Consider the following 20,206-nt stretch of genomic DNA (forward strand, 5'->3'; position numbering starts at 1 on the left):
TTCATTTTAAAAGAGAAAAAAATCCCATGTAAGATAATTAATTATAGTTATCTTTAACATTATGCAAAAATGTTGAAGTTAAAATCTGTTGAATATTTCAAGGTTTGAAAAGAAAAAAAAAAAGAGAAGTATTTTTGTTGCTAGCAAGACCCACATGATGAAAACCAAAATAAAAGAACACAAAAGAATAATTGAAAAATAAAATATTTGAAGTCTTTGCTGTCAATAATAGTTAAGTAGTCAGCATCAATTTCAGGCAGATAACCAAAATTCCTCTAAATTATTGATGGATATTTTAAACAAGAACCTTATTATTCTATTCATAAAACTTGTTTCATTAAAAAAGTGCAAATCCTTCATTTAAGTAAATAAGATCCTTACCAGCTTTTGTGAGAAACCAACAACTTGAACTTTTGACAGACTGCTGTTAACTTCTTTCATTGAATAGACTTGCTTCCAAGACCTGGGTTTCAATGCTTCACTTAAAGGAGGCAGCAAATTTCTATAAAATAAAGGGTATTTTAAAATGACACACACACACAAAAAAAAAAAAACCTTTTTGCAAGTTTTTTTCTAAAACAGAAATTATTTTCTAAACACTAATAATAAAGTGAGGATGCAAGGGAGCTGAGATAGGGCAATCACTTATTCCTTGAGGGGGAATGTGATTGAAAAAGTAATTGCATAGTGGGAAGAAAGCAAGGATTAAATAAAGAAGATTTTTTTCTCATGCCATTTAATTTTATTCTGCTGCGAAGATATTTAAAAGATGTTTGCTTTCGGAAGATATACTCCACAATTGCGCAACATTAATACACAAAATTGTTTAGTGTTGAAAATACTACAAAATAAAAAGTATTAAGTTCAAATTTATCAAATGTTATGATACACAGAAGGAAAATCTTACTTTACAACATGAGCTTGTTTCCATCTAGTAGCAGCTCGAATTTTTGGTGTCCTTTCGATTAAAGTTACAAGTTCTTCCATAAACTGTCTAAAATATTCATAAAAGTCAATTATAAGAAAATAGCAATGGATATAAATCATGTAACTAACACATACAAATTTTTGGTTTATAGTAGAGAGCAATACCACAACAATAATTTGCTGAAATAATTTTGTTGACTAGTAAAAGAAGTGTGGCATCACTGGCGCCAAGCCACTCACTATTTTCTGAGAAATTTTCTATTCTTGAATCTGGCAGTCTCTTTTAGCAGACGTTGTTTTGATTCCTGCGTGAACAGTTGTCATGCGTTGACTCGCGCAAATCAACTTATGTAAATATGTAAATAATAAAGCTAAATGATTATCTCGTATTTACCGACTCGCCTTGTGAATCTCCATCCTGTTGGCCCTCAGGAAAAGGACCAACGGATGTGAAATGGTAAGTTCGGGAGAAATGAGCAATGGAAACTGAATTTCAATTTAAATAACATTTTATTCAAAACATATGTATAAGTATAAATAGGAAAAACAAACATTCAACATTCATAAAATCAAATCTCCATAAACAAATTAAATATTTTCCCCCAACATACATCAACAAGAAATATCACATTATTCGTTTTCTCTAAATTTTAGTTCTAAAACGTCCTCAATAAAACATCCCTAAACACAATGCCACATTGTTGGAACTGTCCAGGAAAAACTAAAGGAAAAAGTTCATACCCCTGGGAGTCCACACACAAGCACTTGACACACAAAACATGAAGGCCACATCCACCAATAGGATGTACTGTTGAGTTGAAAAAAACACGTTCACTCGTGGACGACAGACCATCCTCTGTCAATGGTCACTGCATTCCAGATACACCCATGCCACAGTAGAGGACTCCTCACCATATGCAGCACTGGAAATTATTTACCTGGTTTCCATGCCAAACAGGAGAACATTCAGTAGTAGAGGACACACAGTCTATTAGAGGTCACCTCACCCTAATAGGGGACACGCAGTCTGAGAGATGCCTCACCCCACACTGAACCCGTACGGTCCGACCAGCTCGGAACCTAGGATGAGCAGCTTCGGATCTTCCAGTCCTGTTAAGCCTAATTCTCAAAACTTCAACTGTTTCTTTCTAAATTTTAATTTTACAAAACCGCCTTCCAAACATAGGGTACTGTTTTAGAACTTAACCTGCACTTCTAGCTGGCAAAACGAATTTTAATTTTACATTTCTTTAATAAACTTCCACGTCCCCTGCGTGGACAAATCAACCAGAGCTCACATGCTCACATCAAAACAAACCGTCTGCAGAACGGAAGCAAATCATAAGAGATCAATTGATTGACTTTCTATTTAAACCATCTCAGTTACCCCCACGCAATGACGTAACATAATCAAAATTTGCATCTGTTGCATCTTAAAGCAACTCAAAACACAGTTAATATTTTAACTGTTGCTATTTTAACTTATCTTTTTTTTTTGACTGCTACCAGCAGAAAGATCCTCAACTCCTGAGGCCTGACGTCACGTCTGCCGATGGGCGAAACACGTGATCGACTTGTTGGGTGTTTAGTCACTGAGGATTTCTATACTTTCGCCGGATATTTACGTCTTTTAAGACCGGAAATCTATTTTTCTCGGATAGGTTTGAATTTACAGGTAAGTTTTAAACAATTTAAAATATATTCAATTTTTTTACGAATCTGTCCAAGAACCAAAAAATGGCTTTTGCCAACACATCCAACAACCCATTCGGCCAAACTGGTGACCCGGACGTGATCTGAACACGCAACCTTCTGATCTGGAGTCAAATTTCAAACAGAAATTAAGTCAAATCCAGAAGTTGAGACCAATTCCAACATAAAAATATAATTATACACCGGGTAGGTAAGGTATTTTAATTGTGATACAGTATGCAATTTGATTTGTAGCATGGGCATGCAAAATTGTAGGGGGGGGGGGGGCTCAGATATTTTAACCATGGTTTAGTAGGATATTTTACAAATGGAAACAGATTTTAGGACAGATTAGAGTCATTAAAATTTGACATTTTTAATAATTTATTCATTAATGGCTGGCAAAGAAATTATTTTACAGTTTTGCAAAGAAAAAAGTATCAAAAGCAAGAAAGTTCTAATTTCTAAAGGGGGGGGGGTCCAAGCCCCCCCTCTTACTCCCTATATGGGCACCCTTGATTTTGTAGTTTCATGGAAGCTAATTTATTTGTAACATCATTTGGGTTTTGTGTCATAAATTCTGCCAAACCACAAAGTGAATTATTTTGTTTTCAAATAATTGCTTTAATTGTTAGAAAAGTATTTTTAAATAATTTGCTGCATTGAGAGAAAGATAAATTTAAGCCTATGTTAGAAAATCTATGTAGACATACATGAAAGTAGACTTTATTTAGTTCTGCAAGAACTTTGTGTTTACTCTAGGGAGAAAATTTTAACGTTAGGGAATCTTGGAATCTAAACCTCTTGAATGTGTAGGGATTATTAAAGGATTACTGTATTAAGATATGTATCCTTTGTGTTTTTTTACACTTTACATATTTTAATTTGACATGATAATTTCAGTATCTTTTCAAACTTCATAAATGAATTTTTATTTTTTCTCTCTTTTTTTTTGTATTGTCATAGAACGTATTTGTGTGTAAGTTTCATTTGTACTTAATTTTTACTTAACTTGCCCAGCTGATTCAACATTTGTACTTTTACAAAACTTTTGTACTTTTACAAAACTTATGTATTTCTGCAGCCATGAATTTTTCATGTAATGTGCTCAGGATCAAAAAAACAAAACAAGAAAAAAAAAACCATCCTCAGGCCAATGGCGCAATCAAAAGATGGCATTGGACATCGAAGGCTGCCATTAAGTGTCACACCTCAATTCACTGGATGTCAGCATTGCCTGCAGTTTTGCTCGGACTTTGCAGTGTTTAAAGAGGATATCCAGTGCTCTCCAGCGGAAATGGTTTATGGTGAAAACCTTTGCTATCCAGCCATTTTTTCTTGGAGCAGGATTCAGTCTACTTTTGTCTATCGAGATTTAGATGTGTGTACCCATGTTTTTCTGAGAGTGGATGCTCACCAACCCTCTCTGTCACAACCATATGCAGGTCCTTTCAAAGTGATCTCAATTACTAACAAAACTTTTTTGATATTGAAAAAGGTGGCAAGAAGATGACTGTTTCTATTGACAGACTTAAACCTGCTCATCTCTTGCCAGACTATGTGAATGTTCCTGAGAGTGGACTTGACACAAGGACTGTCTCTTCTGGTGTCGACATATCACTCCCCAACCCTCCGGAAACTTTGCAACTTCCTTTGCCCAAAAAATCTCCTTTGGTTACATGTACTGGTCGGTGGGTGCATTTCCCGGCTAGGTACCAGGACTTCGTGTCTTAAAAAATTAAATATATTTTTTTCTTTTTTTCGGAAAGTGGGATTCTGTGGCGGCACTGGCGCCAAGCCACTTACTATTTTCCGAGAAGTTTTCTATTATCGAATCTGGCAACGCTTCTCTTTTAGCAGATGTTCTTTTGATTTCAGCCTGAATGGTTGTCATGTGTTGGCTCGCACAAATCAACATATGGAGAAACTGTTTGCCATTCATCCAAACCAGTATTAAACTCAAGGTCAACGCTGCAGCATTTCGTTTGCGTAACGTGACTCAGCTCGAAATCGTTGCAATTGCACTGTGGCTATTATTCTCTCTTCTCGCTCTTGCAGCTATAGTTATCTTTATTCGCTCTCGCTTTCATAGCTCTTCGCTCTTCATTAGCACATAAAAATGTCTCATAGGAGTTTCACTGTAGAAAAAAAAATGGAAATCTTGTGTTGGCATGAACGCAACGGATCTTCCCTGCACAAAACAGTAACTGAATTTCAGCTTGATCGAAAATGCGTACGAGATGGATCAAGAAGAAAGATATGTTGGAAATGAATGAGTTTGGGCGCAGTAAAAAGATTCGAAAAATTGGCAGTGGACACAAGTCTCTGTCCGAGGAAATGGACAAAGAACTGTTTGAGTTCTTAGAAAAAGAATGCGAAGCTGGGCGAGCCGTCACTAACTGCTTGCCGAACAAGCTGTAAGAATTGAGAACAAACACGGCCTTTACAACTTCAGAGCTACTTCGCAATACATTGCAAACTTCAAAAAAAGATTTAATGTTGCAATGCGAGTGGGAACCACGGACTCGCCAAAAAACCCCCGAGGACCTCAAAGAAGAAATTTCCCGTTTCATAAACTGTGTTAAAAATCACGAGATACTTTCGATTATACCGATTACAATATCAGGAACATGGACCAAACAATGTGTCGCTTCGACATGCCCACCAGCCGAACAAACGCTCAAGGCGAATCAACCATTCGTATTACGAATACGGGATGTAAGAAGCGGGGTTTCACAGTTGCATTGTGCGCTCGTGCTTCGGGGCACAAAATGCCAGCCCTTAGCGTGCTGAAGGAACCGTCCGGAAAAATACCCATCAAAGCGTGGTCCAGCCTCGTCATTCCCGATAATGTACGCATTACAGCAACCAGTAACGGCTGAATGCACGGCGCCACCTTCGAGCTTTGGGTCAGCAAAGTGTGGGGAGTGGATGAAGACAATGTTAAACGACTACTGATTTTGGATTGCGCGCCAATTCACAAAACATCGGAGGCCTCTGCAGCCCTTGCGAACGTGAATACGAATCTGATCCTAATTCCTGCTGACAGTACTAGCCTATTACATCCAGCAGATGTCTGCTGGAATAAGCCGTTCAAGGCCAAGCTTAAGGAGCTGTGGCAAATTATGTCCAAAAAGAAGAAAGGACCAAGAAGGGGAACTTAAAAGCGCCCTCCCACCAAGATATGCTGCAATGGGTATCCACTGCATGGGCAGCAGTTCCGGAAGAACTCATAATTAGATCCTTCAAGTGCTGTGGAATTTCCATTAGTTCAAATGGATTTGAAAATAACGAACTGCATTCGGATCTTGCCTGAGCTTTTTGTGCTCCGTCGAATGAACTGATGCCCGAAATTTTAGATTTGGCTCTAACGGACGATACCGACATCGAATCGCACTTCGAAGGATTTTCAGATAATGAAGAATAAATGTGTAAAAAGTTATTTTCCATATATCCAGGTCAGTTATGTTTAAAATAAATTTTGCTTTTATTAATGAAAATTATTTTTTGTTCTAAAATTTCTGTGCCTGAATTAAGGTGTAATTTTTTCGCTCTAAAAGATGGCGCCACTATTCAATTTATAACAACGACAAGATCGTAACATGCTCCTATTAATTGACATTTAAAAAAAATTTTTAAACGATCTTTTTATGAAAAATTTCCAAAAAATCTCGATTGTAACCCCCTTTGAAATGTATCGATTTGGTTTTGAAGGGGGGGGGGGTATTTTTGGGATTTTATGGTATTAACAAATATAGGAATTTTTTGTTAGAAACCAAAAAGGAGAGAGACAACAAAAGAACATTTAGTTCATAAATACATCAGTTTTCTCTTGTTAATGAAAGTGGAAAAAAAACAGAATAAGGGATTAAAATCTATTCTCCTGTGGGTTCAAACATGTTCCTTTCTTGTACTCTGTGTTTTGAAGCTCAAAAATGTCACAAAAAGGAGGTTGTAGTTTTCCAGACCCTAGGGAAGCTAAGGTGGCAGGGGTACATCACGAGGTAAGTCAGATGTGCATCCTCATCATTGAGGGAGGTTGATAAGAATAGAAATTCTCTAAAAGAGTGTTTCTTGGAATTTCTTGGTTGCTTACGGAAGAGGGGGTTGGAATACGACATTCCTTAGTCACTAAAGTGGTCAATATCTATTTTTCGCTCATTTGAAGAGCTACAGAATTAGTTTTTGTCAGAGCTTGAAATTATCAGTAGTTAGTCATATTTTGCAACTGTAAATTTCACTTTGACGACCGCGATTTTAGACGTAGTCGTCACTGTGATGCCTAGCTTTCCACCCCTGAGCTTTCAGTTTCGGAAGATTTGTCTTCTAAACATCAGTAGTACGAACGATGGATGTAGAATTTAGGTCAAACATGGAAAAGCTCTTTAACACTGCATATTTAATTGATAAGGAAGACTGTATTTGAAGTCTTTCGAAAGTTAGGCGAGTTACAAAGGAAAAATGGTCTGAAAATAGGTGAGGCCTATCTAAATGACAAAGCAGCCAAGCAGTTTGTTAAGTATATTGCTGAAAATTTGCAACAAGATTTGAAACAGCAGTTGTCCACAGCTGATTTTCCCCCCTTGATGGCTGATGGCTCCACAGACCGATCTACTGCAGCATCAGAGATAATATACCTGCAGTACTTACATGAAGGAAAATTAAAGTGCCCCTACCTTTCTGTAAAGGAGTGTGATGATGAAACTGCTCAAGGTATCAAGTCTAGCATTGTTTCTGTGCTGAAAGAATTCATCCCCAGTTGGGAAAACAAATTAGTAGCCATAAGTTTTGATGGTGCCAGTGTCAACATGGGCTCTGCAGGCGGAATTACAAAACTTTTAGAACATGACTGTAGACAAATAGTCAAGGTGCATTGTCTTACTCATAGACTAGAATTAATCAGCCATAGCCGATGCTATGAAAAATGTTGTATATAAGAATATTTTCAACACTATTTTAAAATGAGTCTACTCATACTATCATAACAGTCCGAAAAACACCAAGGAACTCAAAGCTGTGGGTGATATTCTCGAACAAAAAATTATTTCCCTTATAAGCCTGTATGATATTCAATGGGTGCAGTCAACTCATCGAGCTGTGAAGGTGCTGCTTAACAACATAGTAGCAGTAATAACCCACATGGAAGAAGCTGCATCATCTGAACCAGATAACATAGCATGGGTAAAATTAAAAAGATACTTGAAATCTTAGAAATCTAACAAAACGCTCAGGTTTCAAAGTCCAATGAGGGATAAGTTGATCGTTCTGGTGAATGCATCAGAAAAATTTCAAATTCGATATATTACTGTGAAAGATGTCCTCTATTCTTTAGACTGTACAAAAGGGAAGCTTAACAGAATGGTGAGTGAAAATGGGGAATCATTGCAGCAGTTTGAGGAGGATTTAAACATGGAAAGTTCTGCAGTAGAGTATAAAGGGGTGAAATTAGTAAGAAAGGTGGACGAATTGTCATGTTTTGAAAAAGACAGAAAATGTTTTTAAAAGCACTATTGCTGCTTTAGAATCAAGGTCTTCCGATACTGAAAATGATAAAGTGCTTAATAATTAGCACAACCTTGATCCATGCAATGTGGTTAATTTAAATGAGAGTGAGGATAAGAAAAATCATGATGAGTTCAAAGATTTGGTTGAAAAATTACCACAAAATGTATGCATTGATAGAAGTGTTATCTTTTCGAAGAGTTGGAAGAATATAAATTTTGGGCAAAAGATAAACTAAAGCTACCATGCAAGCCTCTTTGGCAGCGTTTGCTGGCCGAATCCTCTGGAACATCATTTACAAATTTAAAGAAAATTATAAATTTTATTATGATTATATCTTTGAGTACTGCAGAATACGATAGAGGAATTAGCTAATTTCAATCTCATAAAAAAAGAAAATTGCCAAAGCTTATTAATGTCATTTGTTGACAATTTGTTGTTCGTTAAACAGAATGGACCAAACATGAGTGACTAGTCTGTTAAAAAAAAGTTACGTGATCTTTCTGTTGATAGGTTTGTATCACAAATAAGAGTTTTTAATGTTTTCTCTAAATCTGCTCCCTCCATAAATGTCATTCTAGGTAACCTTGTAAAGTTGAAACAAAATTGGTTTTGTGTCGCAAATTAAGTTAACAGTAATTATGATACTTATATAAATAAATTTAACAGGTGATTTTAAAATGCATTTATTTAATGTATTATCAGTTTTTTTTCATGCGCATTATAGTTTGGTATAAATCTTGGCGTGGTAGTTAACACATTTGCAAATTGCAACAAGTAAAGCATAATGACACCTAACAAAAAGATATTGGTTACCATTGGCACCTAAGTGACTGATGCTAATTTTGGCCTCTGGTTATGGTGAAGTTGCATTCTGCACTTGATTACCATACATAGCAGTCAAAAAGAAACATATATAGAAGTCATAATCTTACAGAAGAAATGAAAATCAGAAAGAAAATAAGAGCAAATCTTTAGCTGCTGTAAAATGCAGACCAATAAAATTATTAAAGAAAAGACAACTCTTCTAAAAGAATAGGAAAATAGGAATAGGTGCAAAGCGCGTCAAGTAAAATTCGGTGACATTACGAAGCTTATTTAAATGGTCCAAAACTGCAAGATGAAAAAAAAATCTAACTACTGGATCCTTATTAAAAGAAAAAATATTGCCAATACATTAGGAATTGGGGACTTCTCTGCAAGCAATGGATGGCTCGATAAATTTCGTTTTTGCCCTAGCGTTATTTTTCGTGCCTTATGTGGGGAAACCGCCGATATTGAAAAAAACCCTCTGAGAGGACTGGATGACAATGCTACATTACTTCTAGCAGGTTATGTTGACAAAGATATTTTAAATATGGATGTAAAGGGCCTCTTCTATTGGGCTCTATCCAATAAAAGTTTGGTGTTGAAATATGAAGATTCAAAAGGTGGTAAATGGCTGAAAGAAAGGCTTACTGTTGCCTTCTTTGTCAGTGCCATATGGGTAAAAAAGAATGAGCCTTTGGTAATGCGGAAGTTTGTAAAACCATAGTGTTTCAAAGGTAAAGACTTGAACGGCCTAGGCATGACATACAGATCTAATAGTAAGGTTTGGATGTTGAATTTGGAGGACTTCAACTCCTGAATAAAGGAATAGTCAAATGTTTCAAAATGTTTCAAGTTCAGAGAAAATTAGCCTACAGAAATAAAAGATTTTAAATCAGCTCATGATCTGGCTGATATTCTTCACACCAAATTAAACAATGTCTAGATAAGAAGAGGTCATTTCATTCAGGTCCTTATGTACCTTACCTTAAACTCATTTCCGACGTGGTTTACAATCATTCTAAATAGCATGATAACTTTGAACCAGGCTAACAATTTATTAGGAGTTTTGAACTAAATTTAGGATAAATCTTTCTCTCTAAACAGGTACAAATGATAGGACATTAATTATTCTAAGAATTATTTCTATTACAGATTTGTCTATAATAACTGAGCAGATTAGAAGCCCCTCTAGCTGCAACGAGCAGATGCAAGCAGAACGCCTGCTAACGTTAAAAATTTAGAAAAAATTTCCTCTTGCTGGTTTTGCATTGTGCATGCACAAAAGAGAATGCGAAATCCTTAAATTTTCTTCAAAGGGAAATTTAAATCACTATGCTTTGTTTACTTCTGCATTATACCTTACTTACACGTTTGCTTTCTGAGTTAAATTCTTATCAAGAATTTTATTTTTCTCGATGTTTTTGTACAACATATTATTATCTTTTCAATTTTAAATATTTGTTGACATTTCTTTCCTTTCCTGGTGTTTTTATGATAGATTTTTATTCATTGTTAGTTTTTTAAATTGAATTATTTAATTTTTAGAAAAAATAGCATCTATATTTCTTTCTCTTAATATTTCTTGCCAAAACATGGACAGCTTGGACAATGATGATTTTCAAAGCTTTCAGCGTGAATTCCCACAATGTGTAAAAACATTTTCGCAGTCGTCGAATTGGTATGTTCACATAAGAAACATTCATAAATGTGAGCTCTGGTTTTCGAAGTCACAAATGACTAGTCCACTTTGCAAAGATCAATTCAAGCAAAAAAAAGCATATGAGCAATATTTGTTTGAAAATCACCAAATAAACATTAAAAAACAGCTGCTAATTTTTGAAAATTTCCAAGCATCCAAAGACTGGGAAAATGAAATTGAGAGAACAACCCATGCTAAATTTATCGAAAAATGTGGCACCAAAAGGGAAGATGATGAAATAGTTTCCTTCTTTTACTGATATCTAAGCGGAGTTTTCAAAAGCAAGAGCAAACAAAAGAGGCATATAAAAGTGAAAGAAAGCAATGTAATTGGGCACAATTTCTCAGCCATGATTAAAGCAGTCGAAAAGCTAAGTAAAGAATGTGTGGAGTTCTTAGAAACTCATGTTGGATATACCAATGACATTGGAAAGATGGCTCTCACGCAAGAAGAAAAAGTCAGAATCAGCACACAACTAAGCAATGGTGTCTCAATATCCAAACTATTGGATAATATTTGAAACTCCATATCAACTGATTATCAAAGAATCCATTTGGTAACAAGGAGAAACATTTTAAATATTGAAAAAGAATTTAACATAAATCATGAGGGAATTATCCATCCAAATGATGCAGAAAGCATATCACGATGGGTTGCAAAATGCAATGAAAATGAAGATTCCGCTGTGATATTTTTCAAGCAGCAAAGACACTTTTAATAAGGAAATCCTACAGTTGACCGAAGATGACTTTCTTCTAATAATAATAATGAACTCCGACCAGACGCAGATGTTTACAATGTTCAGAAATGACATAATATGTATGGATTTTACTCACAGAGGAAATGTGCACAAATTTGATTTAGCAACTATTTTGGTAGTCGATGACAAGAGGGAAGGATTTCCAGCAGCATTTATTTTTAGCAATTGCCATGACAGTTACCTATTAACTGTAGCATTACAAAAATTAAAAAATTGTAGCATAAATGTTTCGCCATCAATTTTCATGTCAGATGATGACAACTCTTTTTATAATGCATGGAAGTGGGTTTCAGGAGAAGCAAACAAGAAACTTTTGTGCAGTTAGCATGTTTAAAGTCATTCTTAATAGCAAGATAACTTTGAACTAGGCCAATAATTTACTGCGAGTTTTGGTTTATTGTGGATCAATCTTTTTCTCTAAACACACACAAATGATGTGATGTTAATTTTTATACGCAGTATTACACATTACAGAACATGACTAATAAAGGAGCTGTCAAGAGGTCCTTGTAGCCACAAGGCCCTGGGCGATTGCCTGGCTTACTCAGTCGAACAACCACCCCTGCTCATACAGGCTTGAGTGCCAATAAAAACTTTAGAAAAAAAGCTAAAAAATTCCAAACATTAATGATTTCCCTTTTTTTCTTCTAAACAAAGATGCTGTTGCCTTATTTCCACTAAAACCTTAAATACTGATCAACTGATGGAATGGTGGGGGGGGGGGGGGACAGTTGTACAAGAATGAGGCTATAACACAAGGTCAGTTATACTGGATAATAATCAAATAAAAACCAAAGCATGTTTGTCAGCTTGTGCCGAGGAGGGTGCCAAATCCAAATTTTGCGAATAAAAAACTATGCATTTCATTTTACTCAGAAAATACATTAAAATGCATAAGAAACAATTGATTGAATCAGTAAACAAAAAATAATGCATTTCAGTTTCCTTCTGTTCAAACTTCTAATAAAGCTATGCCTGCTTCCCTAGTTCATATGAGACAAAGTAGAATCCAAATTTGTCAAAGTGTTCGCTAAAACATGATTAAATCTTTATGCCCTATTACATTAAGTGCCAAAATATAAGTTTTGTCAAAGGTGATCTTAGTTTCAAACCACCAAACAGAAAAAGACACATAGTTAATAATCATTTTTCTAATAAAGCACATCAAACCTGCATTTTTAAGTCACAATCTATCAAAAACCCACCACCTGCATCTCGTGTATACCCAGAAATCACAAAACTGAACCCAAAAATACATGAAAAGATTGTAAAATTGTTTAGAATTGTCGATATTATAGTCATAGAAAACCAAGCGGCTTCTAGATTTCTCTTAGAATGCACTTTGCAAGATTTAAATGGTATAGAATTTGGCCAAACATATCAAAATATGTATTTCAAAACCTTTTTAAAATTTATTGATAAAGATATAACAATGAGTTTGATAAATGAAATAAAGAATGCTAAAGTATTTGCAATATTGACAGGTGGTTCAACAAGCAGATCTGTTAACAAATATGAAGCAGTTTGTATCTAGTAAGTTGCAGTTGAAGAAGGGGAGCCTCAAATAAAAGTCAAGTTTATTGGGCTTAGTGAATTTGATGTAAGTGCAGATGCTGATGGACTATTAAAGGCCATTTTCAGTGTTTTGGCAAACCATTTGAAAGTTCACCACCCGCTGAAGTTTAGAGAGTTGCCATCTACATCAACCTCAAGGAGTCCAGCTGTTCTAGGCTTTACTGGGGATGTAGATAACTCACCTACTGTGGCACTAACAGAGAGCTTTAGTTTGGTAGTCCCACCACTGCAAAAAAGCAGAAAACAATGTTGGATTTTCAGCCCTTGGATGCAGATTCCAATTCATCCTGTACTGAAGCCATAACGGAATATTTGGCCACCGCTATGCAGCTTTATAATGTAGTTGAGCACCCGAAATTTATAAAGATGATCAACTTGTTAAATCCAAGGCACAAGCTACCAGGGAGACTCGCGTACAGCAATATCAAAACTGTACAATTATACAGTTGCCAAGATGAAAAGAGCATTGACAGAAGTGTGTGTCAGTGAACTGTCGATTACAACAAACTTCTCGACATCGACTGCGAGTTCCCCATTTTTGGGTATCACTGTGCACTATATTTCCCAAGAGTGTAAATAGATAGGTTTTTGTTTGAGCTGCAGACATTTTGATTCGATTCATACTGGTGATATTATCGCTGAAATTGTAAAAGATATACTCTCAGAATGGGGAGAAGATTTACATGAAATCTGTTGCCTTACAACTGATGTTGGAACAACGTTGTAAAAGCTGCAACAGACCTAAAATTACCGACTTATCATGTTTTGCACACAATATTAATATTGGAGTGAACAAGGCTTTGGAGGTCTTTGAATCAAAGAGATCAATATCAAGACTTAAGTGTCTCTAAAGTAGTGTAGCTCGTTGCTGGAAGATGAAGAAGGATCTCCACAAAGCACAAGCTAAATTGAATTTGGCCCATTTAGATGGTGGAGCACAGTAAAACTCTGCCACAGATTTTAACATAATCAGTTAGACATCTGCAAAATGTTGATGTCGTACAATGATAAGAAGCATTTGATGCTGGAGGGGGCAGAAGATACTACAGTTGAGGATTTTGTCTCTGCCACTTCCCTGCTTGTGGATATGACTAAAACTTTAAGTGGCAGTAACTACATTGCTGCCTCATTAGTTCTGCCACTTTACTCAAGAATAAAGCAACAGTTGCAACCTTAGACAGGACAGAGACAACTACTCACAAAAATCAAAGGAGCACTTTTGGCTCCTTTAGAAGAATGTTGCAAGAGTCTCCAATGGCGAGAATTTTAGGGATTGCCACACTGTGTGATCCCAGATTTCGATTAAGGTTTCTAGAGGATACAGAAGGAGTTGAAGAATCTGCCATTTAGAAAATGGCAGAATTAGTTTAACCCACTAATCCAGAGAAAGTTTCAAGTGTTTCCCAGAAGTTATCTTCAGGCTATTAATGACTTCCTAAAATAAACCAACACAAAGTATGCAAAAGTGATTTTTCCATAGCACATGATGGGAGAAATTACTGTTTAAGCCATATTGAAGGGGCCTCTGCTCGGGGGAACCTCCTTGTTGAACAAGGCATCCCCAGTTAATTATAGTTCCGTTTGGGATTACAAACTTCAACAAACGTCATTCTAAACAGCTTAAAATGTCTAGATTGCCTCACGTGTTTGAGGTCAGCAATGCCTATGATGACAAGGTTCTGGCTATTCCGGATGTTGATCACACCACTCCGGCCCAATTCTCTAGGAAATTTTTTGAAAAGGGTGTTAAACCGTCCTTGAGTATTCATGAACTGGAATTGGTGCAAGCCTATGGAATGGTAGAAAAAATGAGGAAGGAGTCCAGTTGAAATGATATCACCGTAGCATCATTCCTGGCTTCTTTCATCAGTTCAAAGACAAAACTGATCCAACGAACCTTAGAACCTCAGGAAGACTGGGAGACAGAACTGGGAACCTTTCGCGCTGGAGAAGTGGTTAACCCATTAAAATTGTTCAACGTGGTTCACGTTCCTGTAGTACCGGATAAATTAGAAGTAAGCACCATATTGAAGGTGCCTGGCATCGGCAAAATGTGGATGTATCCTCATCTACCAAGAACATAAAAATTCTTTGCTTCCAAAGAAAACACAGATATGGAAGTTATCAAAGCTAAATCTCTGTTTGCTATATTTTTAGTAGAGTATAATCTGCAGCGGATCATGCCGGCCTGCTTTTTAAACGCATGTTCCCAGATTCGGACGTAGCTTCAAAATATGGGTGTGCTCTGACAAAATAACAGAAATAATCCAGTCTTTTACCAAAAAAAGAGCAAGAAGGTTTGTTCAAGGTTATAAAAGTTAAAAACTTTACGGTCGCTACTGATAAAATTAATTATATTTGTAATTAGAAGTTATATCTGATTGTTGCTACGTATTTTGAAGAGTCTACCGGCAAAATTTAAACAACATTGCTTTCTCTTCCAAAGTTAGAGAAAGATGGCACAGGAGAAAATATTTTTCTTCTGCTTAGTGAAGAACATCAAAAACATGATGTGCCATGGACAAATTGTGTTGCGTTTTCAGCTGATAATGCGCCAGGTTATGCTTGGCGAGCACAAGGGTGTTGGATCCTTTATCAATAAAGAAAATTCCAATGCAGTAAGTTATTCATGACAATTACCTACCGTAATTTCCGGTAGACGCGCCGCGGCGCTTACGTGTTTAAAAGTTAAATTTTTTGAAGTGTGGTGTTTCTGCGAATGCGGCGATTGTGATCAACATTTTTTTTTTCACGCCGCTCAGTTTCAGTTTATCATTCAGCCATTCTTCCCTCCCGTTTCTAAATCGCTAACGCAAGCACGATTCCGTCGTTCAAGGACGAAAAACACGGATCTCAACGTTTCATTGCACTTGGCATCTTGCCATCCTCGCCAAACAAGCTGGCCATCTAAAATTTCTTAACTGCTACTTCGACCGGATATTTTGCAAAATTTGAAGATATTTTTCTATTACCAGTTTAGAAACAAATGATCTTAAGTATTTTTTTTATACTAAAAAACTGTTCAAAGCGAGCCGTTTATTATTTTTAAATTATTTAACGCACGACGTTGTATATGTCTTGCGCTAATTTTCTGGAATTTTTGTTCTGAAGAATCTGGCAACACTGCGGAAACTTGTTGAACTTGTCTAGGCATAGTTATTTCCGCAATTGCGACACGTGCAACGTGCTTATTCTTTCTATATTTTCTTGCTCTTGCTTTCGCTTAAATTATGGCTTGTTAGATTTTTAATTTAAACTTTCACAAAAAGTGAAAGAATCACTTAATTTGAAAAAAAAAAAAAAACATTAAAAATACGTTTTTGCATCATGCAGAATCAATCCCTTTTCGATGTAAACATTGCATCACGTTGTGACGTCATGTGTGCGATCGGTTGCAATGACTCAGTCAAGTGAATGGACTTTTGGGTGAACCGAGTCACCAGTTCATTGTATCTTATAACCGCGAGTTTATTTTTTTTAATTGAGTTACTTTTTGATTGGCAACATATCTTTAACTTTCTTGCATTGGCAACACATCTTGTGTTTTGCATATTCTTAATTTGAAAGCCATGTGAAGACCTTTAAATACTTCGAGCGATCTTTTTCGCTCTCTCTCTCACCTCACATAGCCGCAAAATGTGTTATACGTGATTTCGTGATGTCTGCCAGTGCTCTTTACTCCTGGCAGGGCGTTATACAACGTGATGTCAATTTTAAAGTTATAAAACGCCTTTAGGCCTATTTTTGTATGTTACGTTAATGCCTTATATTCCTTGGAATCAGCATGTTCGTAAACTTAATGTTTCGTTGTAAATTAGCGGCTAATATTTGTCTATTTTTCTAAATGTTTTTTAAATATCAATGAAGATGTTGTTCGTCAACTTAAGAAATCCTTTGAGGATAATAAATACAGATTTTCCATGAGGAAAAATGCTTCAAGTGTTTTTTTCTCCAACTTCAGGCTGTGGACATTTTCTTTGCAAATTCACTTCTACTAGCGGTGTAGTAAGTCTAAATTTCACTACACTTAATGCTCACAAGTGGTTATGGGCCCAGGTCACCTGGAATTTGCAATTCCTGGCCATAACCTGAAGAACTTGGAAAATTTGAATTTTTATGCTCTGAAGAATTTTTAAAACATCGTGAAATTTTTGAAAGTATGGAAGTCCCTACAATACCTTTACTAAATGCCAATAATTGGAATACTTGGAAGAGAAACATACAAGTTGTCCTGCGTCATTCGGGCAGCTGGGAATTCATCGAAGCTGACGAAAAAGATGAAAAAGAAAAGAAACTTGAAGAAGAAAAATTGACGTTCCGAGATAAAGCGGAAATAAATCTTAGAAGAACTCGAGCTTATACTACCATTTATCAGTTCCTGTCAGAAGAATTCAAGCCTCTCATTGAATGCACTACTGAAGGAAAGATAGCTTGGGAAATCTTGTGCAAGTATTTTGAACCTGACACCCGTGCCAGATTAATATCCCTGTTGGATAAATTTTTTCAAGTCAAGTTTCAAGAAGGTGAGACTGTTGGTCTTTTCATCTGCCGAGTGAAAGCAGCTGCGTCACAATTAAAAGAAGTTGGCCATGCAATGTCCGACCTTTACATAGGTTTCCAGTATATCCGGAGTTTACCCCCTGAATTTGCATCCATAGTACAGCAAATCTACAGATGGTCTGACGTGGACTTTACCCCATTAAAAATAGAACAAGAACTGTTGCTCGAAGCAAATAGAATTTCTGAAATGAACATTCCACTACAGACACCTGCTGTGTATGTGACCGTTCCGAATTCGCTACCTGCCGGTAAGATCCATCCTTGTAAAAGTAGTTGTAAACCTGTGTCAAATTTTAGTAAAAATAGATTTAAAGGGAAATGTAATTTTTGTGGGATTTTTGGGCATAAAAAGGTTGATTGTTTTAAATTTAAGGCAAAGTTAAATTCTAAAAATTTATCTCAAGGGTCTTCTAATTCTCAACATAATGTGAGTGAAATTAATGAGTCAGAAGCTTTGAATATTACTTCATCTGATTCAGATATAACGTGGATTGCCGATTCTGGAGCTACGTCACATGTCACTAAAAATAAAAATCTTTTCTCTGATTTTAGACCAGTTAATAACTTAAAAATGTCTATGGCTGTTGACGGTAAACAAAGCAATATTTTAGGGGTTGGTACAATTCAATTGTTGGTCAAAATTAATGGTAGACATAGGAAAATTATCTTGAAAGATGTTCTGTACAATCCTGAAATCCGTCATAATTTATTGTCATTATCTAAATTGGAACAGGAAGGTAACAAATTTGTTGGTCATAATACCATTCTTAAAGTTTATGACAAAAATTGGAATCAATTATTTTATGCAAAGCGTAGAAATGACATAAATTTATATTTCTTTAAGCCTAATAGATATTTGTATTTGAAAAATAGTGAACATTGTGATAATTCTGAACCTGTTTGTAACATTTCTGAAAAAATTGGTAAAATTTCACCTGAAGATTTATGGCACAAGAGATATTGTCACATTAATTATGAATACATTTCTAGAACTAGCAAAAACAATAGTGTTAGAGGTCTTCCTGAATTGAATAAAAATGTTAACTATTGTGAAATTTGTAAATATACTAAAGCTAGGAGTATTTCTTTTAAATCGATTGGGGCCGTGAGATCTTCTAAACCTTTAGAGCTTATACACATGGATGTAGGTGAAGTCCCAAATTTAACTTTGAGGGGAGAGAAATATTATTTATCCATTATGGACGATTTTTCAAAACGCGTTGCTGTATACCCTATGAAATTGAAGTCTGATGTTTTCAATATTTTTGTAAGATTTTTAAATCGTAATGAAAGGCTTTTAGGGAGGAAAATTAAATCAATTCGTACAGATGGGGGGAAATAATTTTGCAATCAAAATTTTGAAATTTTCTTGAATAACCGTGGCATTAGGCATGAGAAAACTAATCCCTACACACCAATGATGAATGGCATAATTGAACGGTTTAACCAGACATTAATGGGGGGAGTTAGAGCACTTTTAAAAGACAGTAACTTACCTTCGAAATTCTGGGGGGAAGCTGCATTTTGTTTTTCTTATGTTTGGAATAGGTCTTGTCATGGGAGCAATCATACCCCGTTTGAATTGTTTTTCAATAATTTAACTTTTGTAAATGTTCCAAGCCAGAAAAGAAAGAAATTGGACGATAAATCTAAACCAGGAATTTTGTTAGGTTACGCTCAAAGTACTAGAGGTTATCGTGTCTGGCTGGAAGACGAACAAAGAATCATAGAAACATGTAATGTCAGTTTTGATGAGGGAACTAAAGGGGCAGATGTTGTACTAGGTTCTGGATCAAGTAGTCCAAGGGTTATGAAATACTTACCTGACAATTTTGATTATGAATATCCTGTAACTTCAAATCAGGGAGTGGATGAGCTTTCCAGTGATAGTCCTAGTGATGAATTAAAACCTTGTTCCGAAATTAATTGGTTGCGTCAAGCTGTTCCTAGACCATCAGGTGATAGAACTGATATTTACTATAGGATTGAAGGTTCAAATATTCGCTTGCGTTCTTTAAATGAAGTTATTAAATATTGTAATGATAACAAAATTGAATTTGATGAATCATATTTTGACTTTTCGGGCAAAAATTTAAAAGAGGGAAAGGTAATAGAAATTTTAGAGGGAAATCTTGCTGAAATTAAACTTCCATTAAATTTTAAAGAAGCCATTAATTCTAGGGAATCTAAACATTGGATTAACGCGATGGATCAGGAAATACAAACCATATATAATCGCGGTGTATGGGAGTTAGTGGATCCACCTGAACATAGTAAAATTTTGGGAAATCGGTGGGTATATACGGTAAAAGAAGATCAGCAAGGGAATATTGTGAAATACCGCGCTCGATTATGTGCCCAAGGTTATCTTCAGGAAGGTGGAGAATCATTCCAAGAAGTTTTTAGCCCAGTCATTGATTTTTCTATAATCAGATTGTTTTTCTGTATTTTTGTATGTCTTTTTAAATGGTGTCATCTGCATGTAGACATAAATAACGCTTATTTGTATGCTAATTTGGATACTAATGTATATATGAAACAACCTAGTGGATATGTACTAGAGCCTGGTAAAGTTTGTTTGTTAAAGAAAGCTTTGTACGGTTTACACCAAAGTGGTAGAATGTGGTACTATCAACTCCATGAAACACTTTTGAAAATGAACTTTACTAGTTTAGATTGGT

General features: G+C 35.7%; 1 protein-coding gene across 1 annotated transcript in view; it reads right to left on the reverse strand.

The window, feature by feature from the left end:
* Window positions 1-20,206, reverse strand: part of LOC129230741 (integrator complex subunit 9-like) — a 133,720-nt gene that overhangs the window by 48,507 nt on the left and 65,007 nt on the right. The window contains 2 exon segments of the mRNA XM_054865167.1: window positions 382-502; window positions 908-994. Coding sequence (XP_054721142.1) covers window positions 382-502; window positions 908-994 — 208 coding nt within the window.

The sequence above is a fragment of the Uloborus diversus genome, chromosome 9 (assembly GCF_026930045.1).
Source record: "Uloborus diversus isolate 005 chromosome 9, Udiv.v.3.1, whole genome shotgun sequence".
NCBI lineage: Eukaryota > Metazoa > Arthropoda > Arachnida > Araneae > Uloboridae > Uloborus > Uloborus diversus.